The sequence below is a fragment of the Sphaeramia orbicularis genome, chromosome 3, assembly GCF_902148855.1.
Source record: "Sphaeramia orbicularis chromosome 3, fSphaOr1.1, whole genome shotgun sequence".
NCBI classification, from domain to species: Eukaryota; Metazoa; Chordata; class Actinopteri; order Kurtiformes; family Apogonidae; genus Sphaeramia; species Sphaeramia orbicularis.
The window spans coordinates 38,175,892-38,196,512 of NC_043959.1; the positions used below are offsets into that span (position 1 = coordinate 38,175,892).

Consider the following 20,621-nt stretch of genomic DNA (forward strand, 5'->3'; position numbering starts at 1 on the left):
GGTGGTTTTATTGATGATAAAACCTAATTCAAGATTTTTTTTTTTTTTTGTTATTCATCCTATTTTACTTGTTCTTTTCTAGGTTTCATTGATATGCATTTTCACATCTAAATAGTAAAGTGGCATGTTTTGTTGTACCAGACCCTCGAACACAATATCATAATCCTGCTCATACTGTATGTTGATGGACTAATGCTGCCCCCTGCTGTTCAACATGGTAGCAGTTCCTTTTAGGCACAATGGGCAATTCTGTGTTTTAATGATGATGCCATTTTCCACAGACATAAAAGAAAAAGTGACTGCATTTAAAACTGTGCAAAATCAGGCTTTATTCTTTTTTTTTTTTTTCCTCCACATCGCCACCTTTCATCGTCATCATCATAATAGCTGTCATTGTCATCAACATCATCTTTGAAAACACTACTCAGAGACAGACAGCGAGAAAAAAAAAAGATTCTCAAAGACACTCGCAGCTCAATCCTCTTGGCAGAAAACAGGCATCAGCTATTAGCACAGTCCCACGACACAATGAGTCAGCTGTACATGTGCACTTCTTTCTGAGCAATACATTGCAACAGGGTCTCCGATGTCCTTATTTACAATTCAGTCTATCAGTGCTTCAAAGTCCATTCAATAGTCAGAATTTTCAGTTCCAGGAGAAGCTGAAATCCAGCTTGATACATAGTCAAGATGTTGGATATCATGGTGCTGCTTACTCCATACATACAGTACATTTCCCTCTTTTTTTTCCCTCTGTTTTCCTCATCTACTGCAGGTCCGAGGACTGTCAGTTTCTCCAATTTAGGCAAATGTTGAATAAGTGCAATGTCTAGTATAATGTCAAGAGAATACAAACCCACACGTACATACATACAGTACATGACTAACTGATAAACTTGATTAGATATACAAGGTTGTCATTCTCCAAGGTGAAAACACAGCGTTGCACACTCCTCAGTAATATCCAGGTTGGGATGGGAGGGTTGTGAGCTCACCTGGACCTGATACTGTTGGTAGATAGTTTGTAAAATTGTCTATAATTTTCTGTACAGTTCATTTTGTAAGTTGTTAATCCACTGGGACCCGGAGTTCATACACAAAAATAGAAATTTGGAAATAATAAGGAAAAAGCGGTAACTACTGTGTTGAAACGAAGAAATGGCACAGAGGAACAGATTATGGTAGATTTTCTAACACAGAACACAGGCAACTGAATATATCTCTTAATACACAGATATTATACTCACCCTTTTGCAAAATCATCAGTTTATGCTCTCATTTCTTTTTTGGCAAGAAAGGAGGTCACCGTCTATTTCATGTCTAATGTTTTGGCCATTTAAAGTGGAAAAGCATCATCCACATGTACTGGCGAGTGAGCCTTGATGATACACTGATATCTTTGTTTTTAGTAAAGATAAAACACATTATTTTGTTAGTATTCCTGCAGAACCAAACAGAATGAAATTATATCTGGTGTAACAGCAAATATGTCACTTGATGAAGCTCTACAGAAATCATTCTTACTCAAACCTACAGTCCTACGTTAATGGCAAGCCAGATTAAAAAAAAAAAAAAAGGAAAACTCTGAGTACGTTTTTTTTCTTTTTTGATTCCCAAGTGTTTAACATTTAGAGTTAGTTTTGAAAAGTGCATCATCAGTCAGAATGGGTTTTAAGTTTTTAGTAAAAACACTAATGCAATTGATGGATTCTGGAAATTGTTTTTTTTTTTTTTTTTTTTTGTAAACTAAATGCTGGATGAATTCAAGCCACACATCACTTTTTCAATTCTGGGAGCTTTGTTGCTAGAACAAGAACAAAATAAGTAGTACTAGTATTGCTTGCCCCTCAGATAACAGACTTGAATATTCATTTATCAAAGAATATTAATTAAACTGATCATTGTTGGCTATTGTCTTACTTGATCTTTTTACTAGATGCTCACGAGGAGCAATAATAAATGGAGATAATTAGTCAGTAGGATAAGCAAAAGTGCAGCAATAAAAGGGGAACCCCAGCAGTCACTCTCAACAGGTTTTAAAGAGTATGTGCGTGTGTAGACTGACAATAAAAAAAAGCAGGCGAGCCCTAACTGACACTTAAATGAAATGAATATGGAATGTGCAACCGGTCAGATTATAAAAGAACAAAGTATAGAGTGGAAAATGTAAGGATCAGAGGAAATAATGTGCTCAAGAGTTCCCTCAGCCTTCAGTATCAGGCCTGGGGTCGGCTCGGCCAAACATTCGCTCTATCTGCCCGTCTGTGTGCCTCCGCCAGAGAGACATATGGATCCAAGCATCACTGGTGGGTCTCCATTAGCTGGAATAGATCTGGGTCCCAATCACACGCATGATCTCCTTCTGCACCTTAGGCTCCTGGGTGTTGATGTTGGCATCTCCTACTTGTCCATCCTCATACCTAGAACACATGCGGTGAATTCACATATGGTTACATGTCAGTTTATATTTACATTGTAATTAGGTAGAATTATTATAGTTTTAATACAGCTAATTACAGGATTCTCTCTGGGCTTTCAGATGACTTAGGTTCTGTCTGGATTGTAGGATTTTAACTGAGTATGTATGAGGTTCAAGCACACAAATGATAAACTGGTGGCCCTAAAAATAAGTAATTTCACATAATTTTTAACGATTATCAGCAACATATTTGTACATTAATTTGGAAAGGCTGCTGTACCTAAGCCAACTTCACTGTTGCCCATAAAGCTGGAATAAAATACAGTCACGGAAAGAATGATTAGATGATCAAAAGTCATCAGAAACAATGGTTATGCAATCATGTACTAACTCCTGTGTGTATCATGTGACTAAAACAGACAGAAAAAAAAACATGGAATTCCTAAAAGCACTGTTTTTGTCAGTACAGTGCCATAGGTACTGATGTAAGAACTTAAGCGATTTTGATTATTATCAAGAAAACGTGGAAATTCTCTAAATATCAGCTCTTAAATTAAACTCTCATGAGCTCTTTTTGTTATCATTATATTTGTCCAAAAAATGTACCTTTAGTTGTACCAGGCATTAAAATGAACAAGAAATTGAAGAAAACGGGGTGGTCTAATAATTTTTTCCACGACTGTATTTTTTAACTCTTCTCATGAAATAATTGTGACAATGTGATTTATTCTTGATAGATAAAGTGTAACTGAGACTAATATATAATTACCGATGTGTATAAATAGGAATAAAGAGGCATATGTATGAAAACAAAATTATTCCAGCACTGCAAAGAATTTTACATATATTTATATAATTGTATGTAATATTTAATGTAATTTTAAAAAAATATTTGATACTGTAATTTGCAGGAATACAACAATGTTTAGTCACCAATGGATTCCTGAAAAAGAACAGAAGAGTTTCTTTTTTTTTTTTTTTCTGTTATTTTAACAAAGTCAGCCATTTGCTCAATCTGAAAATCACAGTCATCATGCAGAAGACGTGCACAACTGTATTATATTTAGTTGTGATTTAAATTTGATTGCAGACCATCTCAAATCTAATTTCCAACTTGGAAGACAGCAGTGGACATGATAATAGACTTTGCCATCTGGTGGACGTGTGTGTCCAAAGCTTAGATTCAAAGCCCTAACATCATCATCACTGCGGAGGCCATGTTTTATTTGCTGAGGTCCAAAGGCAGATTCAGATATAGCAGCAGACAAAACCATAAATCATTAATTCATTTACTGTCTTTGATAATGGCAATGATGATGATGATGATGTTGATTATCATTATTATAATTATTATTTACTGTATGTTCTGTTAAATTAGAATTAAGATAAAAAAAAAAAGATATTAAGATAGAAATACATTTTCAAATTTCTGGGAATACTCACACAAAAAAGAAGCGGGTGCAGACATGGTCAGACACTGGACATACCCAGATGTTGCCATGTTTCTGCAAGTCCTTAGATGTGATCACTGTTAAAAAGACAGACGTGTATTATACACAAAAACTGTAAAAGGAGCAGTGGTGATTCATGTTTATTATTATGTTACATTTCTTCTTTCTTTGTTACTAGTATTGGTTTTAGTCAGAGTGTCTTTGTTGCTATACTCCATCGTATGTTGTTACTCTCTATTCCTATTATAATCATCTCTGCAATAACTGATTAAAGTATTTTTAAGAATCATTGAATTATACATTTCTCACTTTCCTGTGCATTTCACAATCCTAGAGACTACTATTGACAGTAGTATTATCTGTTATTTAGAACATTTTAAGATCTTCATAATTACCTTCACACAGAGCAATGCAGTTTAGATTTCGACTCTGAAGAAATCTTGATTGTATTGGGCGACTCTGTTGACAAAGATGAAAATAATGTACAATACTAACTATAATTATGAGTCAAGGAAGACAGCATAACAGGCTATTTGGAGTCTGTCTCTAAAAAACATGTTGTGCTTTTCATTTAATAAATTCTGTACACTGTATGAGTGTATTGAACGCGTCCCTCACCTGTGGTATGGTATTCATTCGGTTGTAACGCTGCACTAGCTCATCTTTCGTGGGCATGCGGTGCTGTCCTTTCCCCATTCCTGCATTAAGCAGCACACAGAAGGCAAACCCTCAGTCAGAATGACCTTACCTTGAGTCACTCAAGCTGTGAAAAACCTTTCTCTAGTGGTCGTGAACTCCAGAGATTATAATACCAGCAGTGCTCTCCTTCATATGAAGGTCAGTGTTTCAATGCCAAAAAAGTCTATATCTTAAAAATAAAGGGACAGATGTGTTTATTTTAATTACCAACACATTATATTAAAGCAACTTATGATCTTAACCCATAAAGACCCAAACATCCACTGGTGACCAAAAGCATCTACTGATCTGAACTGTTTAATACCTGTTGATCTATTAATCCTATCAATCTATGTAAATAATGGGTGTGAAATGCAGTTTGTCATCTTTTCATGGTCATCAGATATGACCCAATTGGACGTTGAGAGGCTCTGTAGTTACCGTGGAAACACAGTCGTCTTCTACAACATTATTTCCCCAGTCAAATCTATGGAGTTTGATTAATAACAGTGGATGGAGACACTTGGTTTATATTCAATTAATTATATATGTTGTTGAAAAAGTCACATTTTCTTCCTTTTTTTTTTCTGTTTCTGATATTGTGATAATCAACTTTAATCTGAGCTTTTATGAACATCTACATGATCAGTGAATTAAATATGGGAAAATACCTGATTTTCATTGAAAAAATGCAAAATACAGAGGATAATATTATAATGAATGGTGATAAATCACTTAAGAAAGATTGAATAGAGAGACTAATTAATTTGGGAACTGCCACAAAAGTAGCATTGGGTCTTTATTGGTTATTATCTGACATCATTATTTTGTAAGAAAAAGACAAGTATGTATTTATTCGTTGAGTTAGTATTCCTTGACTTCTTAAAAGTCAGTATAAATGTTAACAGACACACCTTTAGCAACCTGATCCTCTGATCATATAAACAGCACCCACCTGTAATCTGATCTAAAAACAAACCTATGAAAGTGAGTTCAAAGGAAATATTAAATGGGAAGTATGTAGCTCATGGTAGACACTTGAACAAAATTGTTTTAAAATTACAAATAACTCTACATCGAACCCTACCAATGGAAGCAAACGGAAGCAGAGTACAGAGTACCATGGACAGCTCCACAGCCACAACACAAAGTATGATAGGCAAAGCACAAGCTCAACCACCAGCACAAGAAATGGACACACAGTAAAGTGCAGCACAAAACCATAAGACGATAAAACGATGGCGAATTCCCTCTGGTGAAAATGGAGTTTTCCAGGATGAAAATCAAGGGCGTGTCACAAACAATACATACTCAACCGACATGGTGGATGACAGGGAGAAGGGTACCAGAGGGGTTCAGATAGGGCCAGGTGGCAAGGAATGAGTCGGTCATACCTGAGTATCCGAAAGATATGCTGGAGATGGGGCTCAGATAGATGCCCTTTCCATACGCTGCCCCATGCAGCTTGGGTTGGAAAGAGCAGGAAGGAAGGAAGGGTCACTGAGCAGTTGCACAGGACAACCGTAGCACACATGTGGATCTCCTCACATATACACTAAATTGCATAGCAAATCGACTATAGATAAACCAAAGGAATGCATAAGTCACTTCACAGACCGTGTTTCTGTGACTGTTTACCTGGCAAACCAAACACATTTGCTGTGCTTAGAGGATTTCCAAACAAACAGTGGTGTGTTTACAGTTGCTATTTGACACAGGTCACAAACCAAGCATGAACACACACATATAATACAGCCACATGGAAACCCAATCAGAGTGAAAGGCAATAATGCCATAAAAAGGAGAGACAATTTGATTACAGCTGTGATATGATATGAATCCTAAATCCGCAAGGCGACACCTTTGCACTGTGAACATATGTTGACATTACAACATAGTCAAGATCATGTAACGCTCATGAATTTTATGAACATTTTTTTTTCCTCGCATAATGCTGACATGGAAAATGAGACCAGATGTGATGATTCAAAGATGAGGATGAAGATGCCATGACAATGACAATCACAGTAACAATGACGGTGGCAATGGCCTTCCTCATAAGGATGTCCATAAAATGAAAGAACCTCAAAATGGACAGGTGTTCATTAGCCACAGTGGGGGAAAAAAGATGAGAAGCAGGAGGGAGAACAAAGAGCAACTTCATAGTTTGTGAATAAAAGTGAGGTCAGGCTGTGGCACATCTGGAAGAAATCAAAAGAGATAATAGACAAGAGATTTTGTGTGATGGCTGGAGCTGGAGGCAGACTCCTCCTCCTCCTGTGAAACACAATGAAAGAGGAAGCGGGTGTCAATGCTCAAGGTGAAACAGAGGAGAAAGAGGAGGCAGACGAGCACCGAGGCGAGATCAAAGATTGACAGTTCAAAAGTTGCCGAACAAAGAAGAAATAAATGAAACACATCAGCATGATAGAGTAACCACGGCCGACGTGAAAGTTTCAAAGATCTTTGAGATTTCAGATTTAATTGTGTGTTTAATCTATTTTCAGGGCATGCCGGTATATCTTCAAGCACTCATTATCAGCCCTATTGTGCAAATGAGACAATTCTGTGCTCTCTAGCACTACCCTTTTCTTCTCTTGTTTAATTATTTATTTATCTTTTACAGACCTGTATTATAAAGTCCAGCAGCAGCCTTTGAAGAACGTCATAAAAATGCAGAGGGTACATTCGGAAAGCAGGTTTATTTGTTTTTCATTTACCAGACTTGTAAATATCTTAATGTTTCTAATTTCATCAGGTCATGTATGGGTGACCTTATATGTTGCATAAAGTATTACATACTGTTTGATCCAGGTCTTGGCAGATAGTGAATGGTGATGGTTACTGACCTTCTGTGGAAGTACCCTTAGTGCACCCAGTGGAAATCCTCACCCACTATGAAAAGACTGTCCACACCGCATCCTTCAGCATCAGACCTAACCCACTCACTGCTCTAGATGGTTACCCAACAGGGCACATGGGTAGCATCCTGACATCACAGCCCTGTCCTTTGTCCCACAACAGGAAGAGGCTGTTATCTACTACTGTCGACCGACTGAGCAGAAAGCAGCCGACACTGGCCAGGAAAATCTCTCAATGTGCCCTGCTCGATAAAATGCCAATTGCAAAGCTGACGAAAGGGAAGCTGGCATCCATTAACTGCAAAAATGAATCAGCCGAACAGCAAACCTGCTCCATCCAAGAGCAGGTTTACTGTCCGAGAGGAGATGCATCGTAAATTCACGCCAACTGCCAGGGTTACGTACCTGCAGTTTGGTATAAGAGGCATTGACTAGTCCATTTCTCAGAACAGAGTGCCAGTTCTCTATGTGGGAACCACTAGAGCAAGTGTAGAGAGAGGGAGAGATAGGAAAGGAGAGATAAACCAAAAACTGCTGTGTGAAATGAAACAGGCGTGGAACTTTAGGAATCATACGGAAGGTCTGAGCTTTTTGAAATTCAATAAGGTAAAACTAAATAAAATAAAGTGCTGTAAATGAAACCCTGAAATAAAATTATTCTATTAAATGTATATTTGTAGCTGTAAAAAAATACAAATTAAAAAAAATCTTAGGATGAGACACTAAGTTATAATATTATAATCTACACAAACTATTGTGATTATTACAGTTGTGTAAAAATATCTAAAATAGCCTTTTAAGTGGGAAGATTTGCACGGTCTACTGCCAACAACAAAACCCTACTGAAAACTATTTCTATATTTAAACAAGGATATTTGTGGACATGTTGTTACATCACTGACCTCCAAATTTATATCATTTAATATTTAGAGAAATAAAAGCATTAAAAATAAGTGATCAAAGCTGACAACCCATCCCTGAGACAGGTATCGCCACTATCTTCCCCACTGGTCTCTTAAAATAAAAACTGTCATCAGGTGTTATTTTTAACTCATTTTGGAGTCTTTTTAACCTTTGGTTTTTTTTTTTTTAGCTACACATGCAAGAGGTTTTATTTTCACATATCGCCTTGTAAATCACTTTCTTCGCACTAAAATTCTCACACATTTACCTCTGTTATACATGAATTTATATTTGGTATTTATCAATATACATCTAAAATGAATATCCATTTTGACATTTGGCATCTTCTTTTGAACCTGCTGTAGCTGCAGTGTTTACCAGCATGAACAGACACTATTATCACTGCTCATGAGTTGCTGCAAGTGCCTGTGTGTATCTAATATATTCAACAGAGTCCCATCTGCTACAGTACAAATCTTTATCGTGGATATTTCTGGATCCATGTGCTGGCTTAGCACGGTGGTGTCTCTGTCCAAGTGAGTAGCCACTGCTCTGTACTGTTGTTTGTTATGGTTCAATAAAAATCTGCTAGAGTGGCCCCTGAATCCACAGCATAATGACCAGGTGTTAAACTGAGACGTGTTCATGTCTGACATGCTATAACGCTACATTAGGCATACGCTTTTGCGACTATAGTTGATTTGGTTATTTACAGCAAGTGATTTTTCACTTTTTATTCACCCAATAGCCATAACCTTAACAATAAAATACCCATAAATTATTTTTATAATCTTTTTAACAGTCGTCATAATTTTACCTCATAAGTTTTGAAATAGCCATACAGTGTTTTGTTGGTATAAAAGCAGTGGAGGTAAATAGGAGCAGACTCACTGGAAGGCGAACGTGCTGCCATATAGCTTCTTGGCAGTGCGAAAACGAGCCTCCTTGGCTGGGGGGCTGCTGAGCAGCAGGAACTGGTGGGAGGTGTGCATGAATTTGAGTTGCTATCACAATGAGATCACGATACATGAGTAAGAGTGAGAGAGAGACAAACAGAAAGAGAGGAAGAGTGAACATGACACTTCACATTACACAATACATTATATAAATGATCTGACAGAGAAGACTTTTTGGGCTGTCATTCTGGTTTCCTACCCTACTCAGTGGCAGCTTGACAATATGAGACCTGTTACTGGAAATAATCCTGTAGAAAAACAGAAATGAGACAAAGGATGGCGGAGGGAACAAAATAAACTAAATTTAGTAACAATCATCACCGTTATTTTAAAAACACCTAAAATTCTCTCTGCTGAGAAATCATGCTGTATTTATTCTCTCCATTTAGTTAATAGCTTGTTAATATAGTAATTAGATTAAGTCCATTTTTAGAGCAGAGCTTTTCCACTCACCACTGTAGCAGAGGATGGGCCAAAGGGTCCAGTTTGTCCATCTGTTTTTTGATCTCCAGATATGAGCCCTGGAAAAACAACAGACATTTGTTGTTTTTTGGGATTTTTCACATGTTTCGTCAAAGCCAAATGGCCAAGTGGGCAGCTTTGGACATGTGATTTTATTTCTAAAATGTATGTATGCCTTTGACACTAGTGGGGAGGAGTTAATGCTTTCTACTGTCAACTGGACAGAGTTATTACTCAAACAGACACATACTGTGACTTCTTTCTTGTTTCCCTCCCTTCTTCTGCTCATACCTGTGTCATTTCCCGGATGGACATGACGCTATCCAGTGCTTTTTGCAGTCTTTCATAATTCTTCTTCTGTGTTCATCGTTTAAGCCAAACATCCATTGTGTGTGATGAGAAAAGAAACAACATGCAAACACTTAAAATCACTCATAGAGGGTCATTTTTTATACTAGAAATCAAACTAACAAATTATATAATTTGCTTTACTGTTAAATCTGTCATCTAGTAACTAAATGAATGTACGTATTAGTTAGAAAGAACAGTTCTGCATGTGAGGATGCTGACCTTTGGGTTGAAGGCTAGAGTTTTAGGGTCATTAGGATCCACAACAGAAGGGTAGGGCTCAAAGATGATGCTCTTACGGGGAGACTCAAGAGCAGCTCGACACATGGCCACAAGGAGGTCCACTACCTACAGAGACAAAAGTGAGAAAACGTTTTTATGACATAATTTCACTTGTGGTGCAGATTGCATTTCTATTTTATTCATTATCGTGCAACCACTGAAATACTTCTTTTGGATCATAAGGTGGTAAAAATACATTAACACCTTATTATTGCAGAGAAATAAACATGTAATGCCGATATTTAAAATACTGTTGATGTGCCGATGTCACCTCTGCTCCGGTGGCGACTTCCTCTGCAGCTCCAGACATGACACCCAGAGTGTAGAAGGAAAACACACACAGCTCCCTGGTGCACACAGCCGGCTAAATAAACACACACAAACAAACAGGCTAAGACACATAAAAAACATAATGCATGTGGACCAGACCTTATAAAACATTTCTTTTATTAATATTTATATTTTTACAGCATGTTCCCTTTCTTGTCTCTGATACCTTCAGCATGGATCCATTCTGAAAGACATGCTGTTCGTCACACACTACACAGTACTCGTTGAGTGTGGGGATCCTCTGCTCGGAGTACTTCATTATCTGTTAGGAGAAAAGTACAGTGGTGTCCCCAGTTATCACTCCCACTTGCAGTACTACCATTCAAAGTCATAAACATGAGTTTGGCAGCAGAATTATCATTAAACAAGGATAACTGGTTTGACTGATTTCCCCAGGCCCTTGTGACTTACATTGCATGAGTGAGGGCTCTCACATTGAGAAGAAGTGCAAGATGGCATTTTAATTTTAATTTTAGTTGCACAGGCAAATATTCTGATATCCTGAAGATACTAAAAGTTTACAAAAATGCACTGTCATCTGCCACCGGTGATGACATTTCCAGATGTTTAACTGCCTGCCTGAATGCACCCTGTATACAGCAGTTACCGACAGAGACAACCACTTTTGATCACTAAACTCACCTGAGGTTGTCCCTATAAACATCTACTGTCTCTCTCTCCCTCTCTCTCTATATGTATGTATATTTATATTTTTTTTTTTTAGTGCCTTGAGGTAGAGTAATTTCCCACTGACTTCTAACCTGCACTAAGAAGCCATACTCCAAGGTAGGGATGTTCTTGCAGTGTCCTCCCGCCTGGGATGAGAAAAACAATTCAATCAGCTGCCTCGTGGTAATCTGCGCTGGGGCCCTGGCCGCTGGGACAGCCACAGTCTGATGGGTCAAGTGAAGACAAAGCATTATGGGAAACAGCGCACCAGCCATGTTACAGAAAGGGAAGGGAAAAGCTCAAGTGGGAACAGTGCGGGTGGCAGGTGACTGAGAAGAGGGTTCGGAGTGGATCACAGTGAGCAAACACAGAAAATAACAATGCAAAGTGTCTTCCAACAAGCTTTGCGCATTTTGCAATTAGGAATAATTTTGCATCACAGGGATGTGAAGTTCAGATCCTCAGAATTGTGACAATAGGTGAAACACAGAGGAAATGTTACTGACTCTAAATAGATGCGAAGGTCCACACTGACACTGACCTGGCTGTTTGGAGGATAACTGAAGAGCTCCCCTTTAGGGTTTTTCATGGTACATGAGATAGAGCGGTTCATCAGACGGGTCATTCTCAGCTCAGGAACACTCAGCTTCCCTTTTAAAACCGTGTCTTGGATTAGGGGAAAACTTGGAGACCTGAAAGAGAAAGACATGAATGATTTCATCTTCATCAGACAGATTTTCTAAAGCAAGACATGTTAATGTTGGCACAGCAATATATCTATATATGAACTATGAACATAGTAGAGAATGGCTTTATAAACTACATACATATTTAATTTGAAAACCAAAAAGAAGAAGAAGAGGAAGAAAAAACTGCAACCTTATTGTGTAAAGACAGATTAAAAACATATGCAACCTTACTAACCAAAGAACAGACCAGTTGTTACAACATCATTTTGATGTTACAGAATAAAATGACCAGCAGTATTTGTTCGTGATGTTAGCTTTGTTTGTGCATGGATAGCAAAAGAACTGAATAGTTTATAAGTAGTTTACTTTAAAAATAAGACATGATAAATGCCGTCATGGAGAAATAACTGATAAACAAAAAGAACCACTCCAACACATAAGTGATAAACTGTAGCATGGAAAACATATTGAATGGTTTCCCCGTTATAGCTACTCCACAAACAATGAACAATGAACCAACACACTGATCACTATATTCACCCAGATTATATGCCATGGGAATACAAACTGAAGTTAAAGCAGAAGAGGAAAACACAGCTTTTGCATCCAGCACTGCTCTGAGTACATTATCAAAGCCCTCTTGAGGTGACACTCTGGTCAGGTCATGCAGATGCCAAGACATCTTAGTAGTTATTGACCTTGAATAAGCCTGGATACATTCTCTATGAACTCATAAATGTAAAAGCATTTGGGAGTAAGATGGGTAGACAGAGGTTCTACGCCCCTTGGGAAACTGGGTAAACATGTCACATTTTGAGTTTTCATCCATCTGCAATATGATGTGCCAGAGCTTCCTTTGGCCTGTCTACTTTTATAGTTCACCTCTCGCAAACAGGTCAGTCTTAAGCATTTTCAGTATTAGGTATTTAGTATTTTAATAACCTCTATAGCTATAAGACTATCTCTATATACTAGAGTTATTTACCTATAACTGGCAATTATATGTCAAATATGATCACCAACCACTTGTGTACTGCAAAAAAAGGTGTTTAAAAACAAGATAAAAACACTAAATCTGAGGAAAAAGCTACTCAAAACAAGTGAAATATCTGTCCATGCAGCAAGATAATTTCACTTGACAAGATTTCTTGAATTAAATCTAGAAATGAGCATGTCTACAGATGTATGAACACTTAAAATAAGAAAATAACTCTCTAAACAAGATAAATTATCTAACATTTCTAAATCAATTTTTTGTTTATCTTGGTAAGAACCAAATAATTGGCAGTATGAATGTAAATGGTAAATCAGTTATTTTTTAAAAGTCTTATGTGAAGACAGTTAAGCAGGCTTTCTCCTTTTTATTATTAAACAATGCTTTTATGAAGAGTCTAGGAATCTTTTTCTAAAATGAGTATCAAAATGACACTGCTGATCAGTTTGCAACCGATGCAAATCTGCAATCAGCAACTTAACGCACTCCCTCTGGTCATGCGCTAAACTTCACTCATTCTGGAAGAGTATTTTTCATTGTTTTTCAGTGGTTTTTGGGAAGCACTGGGATCCAGATCCGCTCATTGCCATCATTGGGACTTTACCATCAGCCAATAAATATGAGAAAGTTGCTGTTTTGTTTGGTATGGTGATTGCTATAAAGTTGATCCTGAAAGTGTGGAAGAAGGACTTAATGTCCGTGTTTGACCTTTGGTTGAGAGAACTGGCAAACACGCTACAACTGGAGAGACTAAGGTATTATAATGATGATAGAGGCAAAGGGTTTGACCAGATATGGACCCTGTATTAAAATTTCTTCAATGAGGTGACTGATGTGAGTGACTGACCTTGCTGTTTTCTGTATTACACACACTTTTCTTTCTTTTATTCAATGTACGATTATTAATTTGTAACATAATAATTTATTGTTGTCAAGACTGTGTTGATGTAAATTCATTGATGTGCATAAACAGACAGCATAAATGTTGGAGGGAATGTGGAGAATTTGATGTAGATCACACACGTCTTTTGGAAATGTGATAAAATAACTGCGTTTTGGGAGGTGGTGTGTGGAGTACTACAACAAATAATGGAGTATGAGATTCCAATGTGCTGTGATATTCTGTATTTGTATAACTTGTCTGATGGAAATGTGGGAAACAACATATACTTGGTTAAGGTACTTTTAGTGTCTTGCAAAAAAGCTATTACAAGGAACTGGGGAAAGACAGAACCACCAACAAAGAACCAATGGATCACAATTATTGAAGGAATATATACAATGGAAAAAATAATTACAAACTGCGACTATAAGAAGCACAAATGGACAAAAAAATGGAATAAATGGACTGATTACAGAACCCAGAATGGTGGAAGGACGGAATAATGTGAATGTAGTGTAGTGTAGTGTACCCAAGCAAGGTTTTTTTGTTCATTCTTTGTTATTTTTGCTGATTATGTGTTCATAAAATAAATATAAAAACTTGAGTGAAAAAAAAAATATTGATGTGCAGGAGGGGCGTAGGGGCTGTTTTGTGTTGTTGTTGTTGTTTTTTTTTTTTTTATAAAAATGAATAAATATATATTTTTTAGCAAATAATAACACAATATATAAATATTTTCAATTCCAAAAAACTGCTGGGATTAATGCATAGTTTGATTTATGGAACAAAATCTATACTAGCTCCATTAACTAAAATACCCTGTATAAAATATGAGATATTGGCAGCAGTGTTAATATTCTGCTTCAATAGTGTTATATAATTGTGGGCCAGAAACCTAAAATGAGCAGCGTAATGTACTGTGTAACGTAAAGATCGCTATGTAGATAAAAAAAAAAGAGATGTACAGCAAGGGAGAGAAAGACCTACTTGGGTATGGGGGAGAAGATGCTGAGCCCGGCCCGGAACTTCTTGATGGTTCCTCCGGCTTTGAACCAGCTGTGCCTCTTCTCCTGCTGGGCTTTAAGAAATTCATTACTGAGGTGCTTCCACTGCTGCGAGGTGAACGTGCTCAGGATCCTGCCATGTTACAAAAAAAAAGAGATTCAAGAAGGGAGAAATATAAGCAAAAGTGGCAGAAACAGGGTGAATTACTTTTTAAGTCTGATTCTTTTTTGTGTTTGTTAAAGAATATCTGTGAATATTAATGTCTCATGTAAGTGAATTATCAACAGAAGCTCAAAACACTAGGTAAAGGCATCCATAGTATTTCTGCTTTTGTATATTTAGGTGAGTTAAAATCATTGGAAACTGTGGGTGAGTTACGAAATCTACTTGACACTATTTTGCAGAAAAAAAAAAACTATAGGTGCTTTGAGTTTATATTACTTACTTTTTGAGCTGTAGGCCGAGGCTGAAACCTTCTTTATTGGAGGGCTGAAACACTTCTACTGACGGCTCTGACAAAAAGATGAGTAATATTATTACACAGGATGGAGGTACACACTGACTCTGTCCGTCACTCTTGCTCTTGAATAGAACACTCTGTACTCACCTCCCACAGTCAGTGAGTGGCACAATATCTAAAGAACCCAACATCCACACTGACATCTTTACTCACCAGGTCCGTCGAGGTACTGAGAAAGAGAAAAGCGCAGTCTCAGAATAATGGGCTCTGTTCTGATAACTTTCCAAGCTGTCGCAACCTCCTCCTGAGTCAGACACACACACAGATACACACAAATATACAGAGTTAGCACCTAATTAGGGTAATTTCTTGTGCCGTTAATAAATAATGAGCAAATTATGCATTATAAATGATGTGTTACTTTGCAAAACATCAACATTCAAAGAATAAAAGGCAAAGACAGAGGCAGTGTTGCAGAGAAAGAAGAATGTTGACTCACATCTAAGAAACCAATGTTAATGTGAAGATCGATGTCCACGTCATCAATTGTTCCATACTCCCTGTTCAGACACAGAATATCAGGTACAGTTCATTCATCATAACTAATGGGATTCATTAAACTCTAACCTTTTATCTTATTATATTCCTTGGACAAAGCCTATTTAAAATGAGTAGGTTCTTTTATTCATGGTGACAGCTTTTCCAGCTTATGTTGCAAACCAGAGGTGCCAGGAAACTGAATCTTATTTTCTATTAATTACTTTATTGTTATTTTGCTTGTCCTCTAGTAATGTTAGTAATTTTCCCTGAATAAATCTCAAAATGTCATGTGTATGGTATACCTGACAGAGACAGCACTCTCAGTGTAAATGTCCTTTACAGCCTCGATGTCTGCATCTAACTGAGGGTGGCGGTACAGGTCAGCAGCGCAGCTCCCCTGATAATATTTAGAAAAATTAACAAAGGTTACAAGAGACACCGAGCAACACTGAAGACTTGACAGAACAGGGAGAAACCTGAGCAATGGCTACATTTAGCATGCATTTCAGACATAACCACAGCTTTATTTTAATTAAACACAACATGTCAAGGAGTTCTAACAACACCCTAGACTACATTTGTAAGGTGTTTATACGTTATGACCAATGACCTCTTTTTCATAATGGCATAATTTCTCTTTAAGAAGCTAAGGTGTCAAGTCCACAGAGACTTGGGATAATTTGCTCTATTTAGTCGATGTTTCCTTTTTCTCCTATTTTTAAAAAATATATTTGTAATGAAATCAGACTTTTATATTATTAGATAGAGATAAAAATTCACAGTTACCTGTTCGGTGTGTACAACACCACTGAAATTATAGGCTATATTTCTGTTTTTTTCCAAATGTTTTCCATCCTGACATTTTCCACATTCTCTGGTATCATAGCAACTTTCTTCACAGCCTCAGTGATGAGAAAGTTTGTCATATATGTTCCTGGTATCTAGACTTACAGTCACACTCTCATTTCCTCAGCTCTGACTGTTTAAAGCAGATCCAGCACTTTCATCCTTATCTTCAGCCTGCTGCTTTCATGTGCTGTGACTGCATGGAAAGGAGCTTTAAGTCCCAGACTGGATTTACATTTCAATCACAAGCCTTGGGAGATAAAAAAGGATGACTAGCAGATTAAGATCTTGTATGGAAGTGAAACATTGAACTATACAAGATGAGATGATACACTAAACTGTGGTTGCAGAATCAATTTTGACAATATTGTGTGTCAGCGATACTTCTTGGTTCACGGTGTGTGAGAAGTGACAAAGAACACTGATATGTAGTCTTACACTCGTGTTCGTTTTTTCCACAACTTGTGCGCTTTATAGCATTTAATGCCAGATTAGCTACTTTCAGCCACGAAAAATGAAATTCATTTAAAGCATTGTGAAACACTGACACAAGCCTTTACATTTTATCATGCTTCACATGAATTCAATTTTTTTTGCCTGACTAGCTCCGGGCATTGGGATGAAAATGTCACTCAGCTGGTCCATCTGTTCTACACCACCAGAGAAAAATATCTCAACAGCCATTTGCCATATTACCATGAAATTTGGTCTGGATATTTATGATCCCCAGAGGGATGATTCAGACTGATGTTGATGACCCTGAACTTTTTCTCTAGCCTCTCCTTGGAATCTAAATTTCTGCTTGACCAACAATTATAACAATCATGAAGCAACTAGATTTCTCTGAAAATCCCCATTATGTGGTCTGATTCATATTATTCTCTGCACAATGTTATGTGGACAAGATTTTAATGACTAGCAAAGCTGCAAGACTAACAAAAATAGTAAAATATGTTCATTCTACCTAATGTATTCATCATCATCTGTTGTTATGGACTGCTGAAGGGTCTTGACTTTAAAGGTTGTTAAATTATTAAGTGCTTCATTTGCTGCCAACATAACAGCAGAACCTATGAGTCAGCAAACATATCCTATCAACATAATTTTTTTGCAAAGTTTAGTAATGACTCTTTCTTTTTGTATTGTAAAATAGTGAATCATTTAGAAATTAAATTCCCTGACAACAACAAATTAAACATCCTGAAATGGGCAACAGGCTCTGATTTACCTGAATGCCATACAGGAACTGTTCCGACTCGTTCTCTCCGTCCGACTCCTCATCTGTCCAGCACTGGCCTTTGATGTCCTGTGGGCCCGCATATTGTGAAAGGGCTATTATAGTGGAGCGGACAGAAAATGCAACCTCTCTCTATCATCCTTTCATCTCACATCCTTTCTCACATGTCCCTATTTAGCTTCCCATTGAAGGGCTTCAAAACAGATCTTTATATAGCAATCTCAAAGGGACAGACAAAGTATCGTGATTTATTTTCAAATGACAGGATATTCTGTGTTCAAAAGAATACTGAAATGACAAATCAAGAGGGAAAGTTGATAAACTACTCTGAAAATAAAAATAACCACACATCCTGTCAGTCACAGCCAAGCTCAAACCCTGAAGGTCTAGCTGAAGAAACATAACATTTTAAGGTCTCTCTCCAGCAGATAATATATTTTTTAATTACGTTTACTAATTATAAATCTCTATAAACCCTCAATTATATACAATTGGAGCTGTCTTACCATCAGGTCTGCTGTTCATAGGCTCACTCAGACAGGTTTAGGCCTTTGGCTGTTGCCAACCATTGCAGCCTATTTCCGAGTAGAACGAACACTCTTCAGAAAACTGAACTGAAACTCTGAAAATACAAGAATTAAAAATATAACATAAGAACCCCACATGAAACGAAGAGGCCAGCTCCAACGATGCCATTCTTTGTAAATGGTGCCCTCCTCCTCTTTTCTTTAAATCGTCCGCACTTCACCTTGCCATGTATCCTAGCAACAGCCATTTCTGCCTCCTTTCAGAGTGGCATTAATCACTGTGAAGAGAATGTGTGGGAGATAGCGCTGTACGTTCAGTACCCTGGATGTCTCCATTTCTTTCTTTGTTTGTTGTAGGATTTCCAGCCATTAATATAAAACATTACAGGCTGATACAAGTACACTGAAGCACATTTGTTTAAGTCACTATCGTTCATGGATAGACTGCCATTTTTAACAACAGCATTAAATGGATATTTCAGAATTTTAGAAAACTCTCGCAATTCTGCTATTAGGTATAAAATTAAATACATTTATTGATAATTTAACATCATACTGAAACAATGGCGTATAGGGCACATACTGTTATACTATTCTAATGTTAAAATAAAGGATAAAATAAAGGATAAATAAAGGAATAAAGGATAGCTACAGACATTGGTATGAAGACAAAAAGTATCTTAAATGAATCTTAATTTGTTTAGTTTAGGGGTAAATTATGACACCGTATGGAAAAATAAATGACAAAATGCAAGTACGATGGTGAACAACATCACAGGCATAACAAAGAAAAGTGCAGTACAGCCTGGCACATTGTGTGTCAGACATGTAAACAATGGCTCCAGAGCACTTTGGACATGACTTGAGGCTGCTCATGCAGAGTTCCACAGAATACATATCACAATCTACATCTCCTAGTATATAATAAACCTTAAGTATACTGAATTAATAGGATTTATCAACCGTGGAATCTGAAAGATCTTCAAACATAGACTAATGTAGACTAGGAATGCCATCCTAAAACACATTAGTAATCACTAATAATAGCATAAATAATACATCTTGATCAATGTTATTATATCATTATTGTTAGTTAGCTGTTTTTGCTTGTCTACTATATCTGTTATTTACATTATCAACACAGAATATTCATCCACTGCTTATTCCTGAATATAAATCTAACCCTCTTTAGAGATTTGTGGTTTTGCTCCCCCCACCACCCCTCATGTCTCATGTCTCCCACTTCAGCTCCTTTCTTCTAAATGACTGCTGCCCTGCCATGTCCTCCATAACCCTGCTAGCATCTACATCAACCCCCACCACCACCACCACCACCACTCCCCGCCATTCCCATAGCCACTGTCGTCTCACATACCAATCGAGTCTCAGACAAACTGAGCCTCCCCCCTCACCCCCCCCACAAACCCATCACTGTTCCAATTTCACCTTCAGATAAGTATTTAACACAAACACAGATGCAGTCGGTCAGCTTTTCCCCTCCCCCTATGCTTTGTGCCCCCACCCCATCCAACCACACTTACCTCCACAGAGGATGCAGACTCGGATGCTGTCCTTGCCTCAGCTGCTCCCCCTCTTAAAGGGCACACCTGCCTTTCTTTCGGCGCTTGCTTTCCACTGAAATGAATGATCACAATAAGCCCTTTAATACTAGGAAATAAGAGACTATAACCACAATCCCCCAGTTTCACAGCCTCCGTCTCTCAGTGATCCTGGTGTGTGTCTGTAAGCAAGCCAGCTGGTGTGTGTGAGCCTATGTGTTTATCTATTGCAGATCTCTGCTCCTACTGCTGTCTTATATTTTGCCTGACAACACTGAGGGGTCTGAGCATGCTCAGTAAAGCTAGGCAGCTGGTCATGTGACCTGCAGCTGACTGCACTGCTGCTGAAAGATAGCAGGGAAAAATGGAGGAGAAAAAAAAGGTCCTGTGTATGCTTGCATCTCCTCTGTGTGTGTGTAGGTGTGTGTGTGTGTGTGTGTGTGTGTGTGTATGTGTGTGTGTGTGTGTGTGTGCGTGTGTGTGGTTGCATTAGTCAGTGTCAGTGTATTGATGTGCAGTCAT

General features: G+C 37.7%; 1 protein-coding gene across 4 annotated transcripts; it reads right to left on the reverse strand.

Moving 5' to 3' along the window:
* Positions 1 to 347: 347 nt before the first annotated feature.
* Positions 348 to 20,376, reverse strand: LOC115411004 (protein mono-ADP-ribosyltransferase PARP6). 4 transcript variants are annotated; one of them, XM_030122920.1, is made up of 23 exons: positions 20,082 to 20,376; positions 18,520 to 18,635; positions 18,005 to 18,082; positions 16,233 to 16,327; positions 15,890 to 15,950; positions 15,604 to 15,619; positions 15,376 to 15,442; positions 14,913 to 15,062; positions 11,901 to 12,051; positions 11,452 to 11,583; positions 10,857 to 10,952; positions 10,632 to 10,724; positions 10,301 to 10,426; positions 10,022 to 10,087; positions 9,722 to 9,789; positions 9,468 to 9,516; positions 9,204 to 9,316; positions 7,815 to 7,887; positions 5,943 to 6,012; positions 4,489 to 4,568; positions 4,266 to 4,329; positions 3,863 to 3,947; positions 348 to 2,420 (listed from the first exon to the last, which is right to left on the reverse strand). In XM_030122920.1, exons 2-23 carry the CDS (start codon positions 18,520 to 18,522, stop codon positions 2,318 to 2,320), a joined length of 1,839 nt encoding a protein of 612 aa, XP_029978780.1. In that variant the 5' UTR covers positions 18,523 to 18,635; positions 20,082 to 20,376; the 3' UTR covers positions 348 to 2,317. The 4 variants fall into 4 exon arrangements, 3 of the variants coding, with proteins under 3 accessions (XP_029978780.1, XP_029978769.1, XP_029978760.1); XM_030122909.1 differs by having other exon boundaries at positions 10,022 to 10,084; positions 15,604 to 15,694; XM_030122900.1 differs by having other exon boundaries at positions 15,604 to 15,694.
* Positions 20,377 to 20,621: the final 245 nt, after the last annotated feature.

Excerpts from the sequence above, each read along its gene's own strand:
- LOC115411004 (XM_030122900.1), bottom strand. Across the intron at positions 12,052-14,912 it reads ATCTTCTCCCCCATACCCAA|GTCTCCAAGTTTTCCCCTAA; the intron begins GTAGGTCTTTCT and ends TTTCTCTTTCAG. Across the intron at positions 11,584-11,900 it reads GTTATCCTCCAAACAGCCAG|ACTGTGGCTGTCCCAGCGGC; the intron begins GTCAGTGTCAGT and ends TTGACCCATCAG.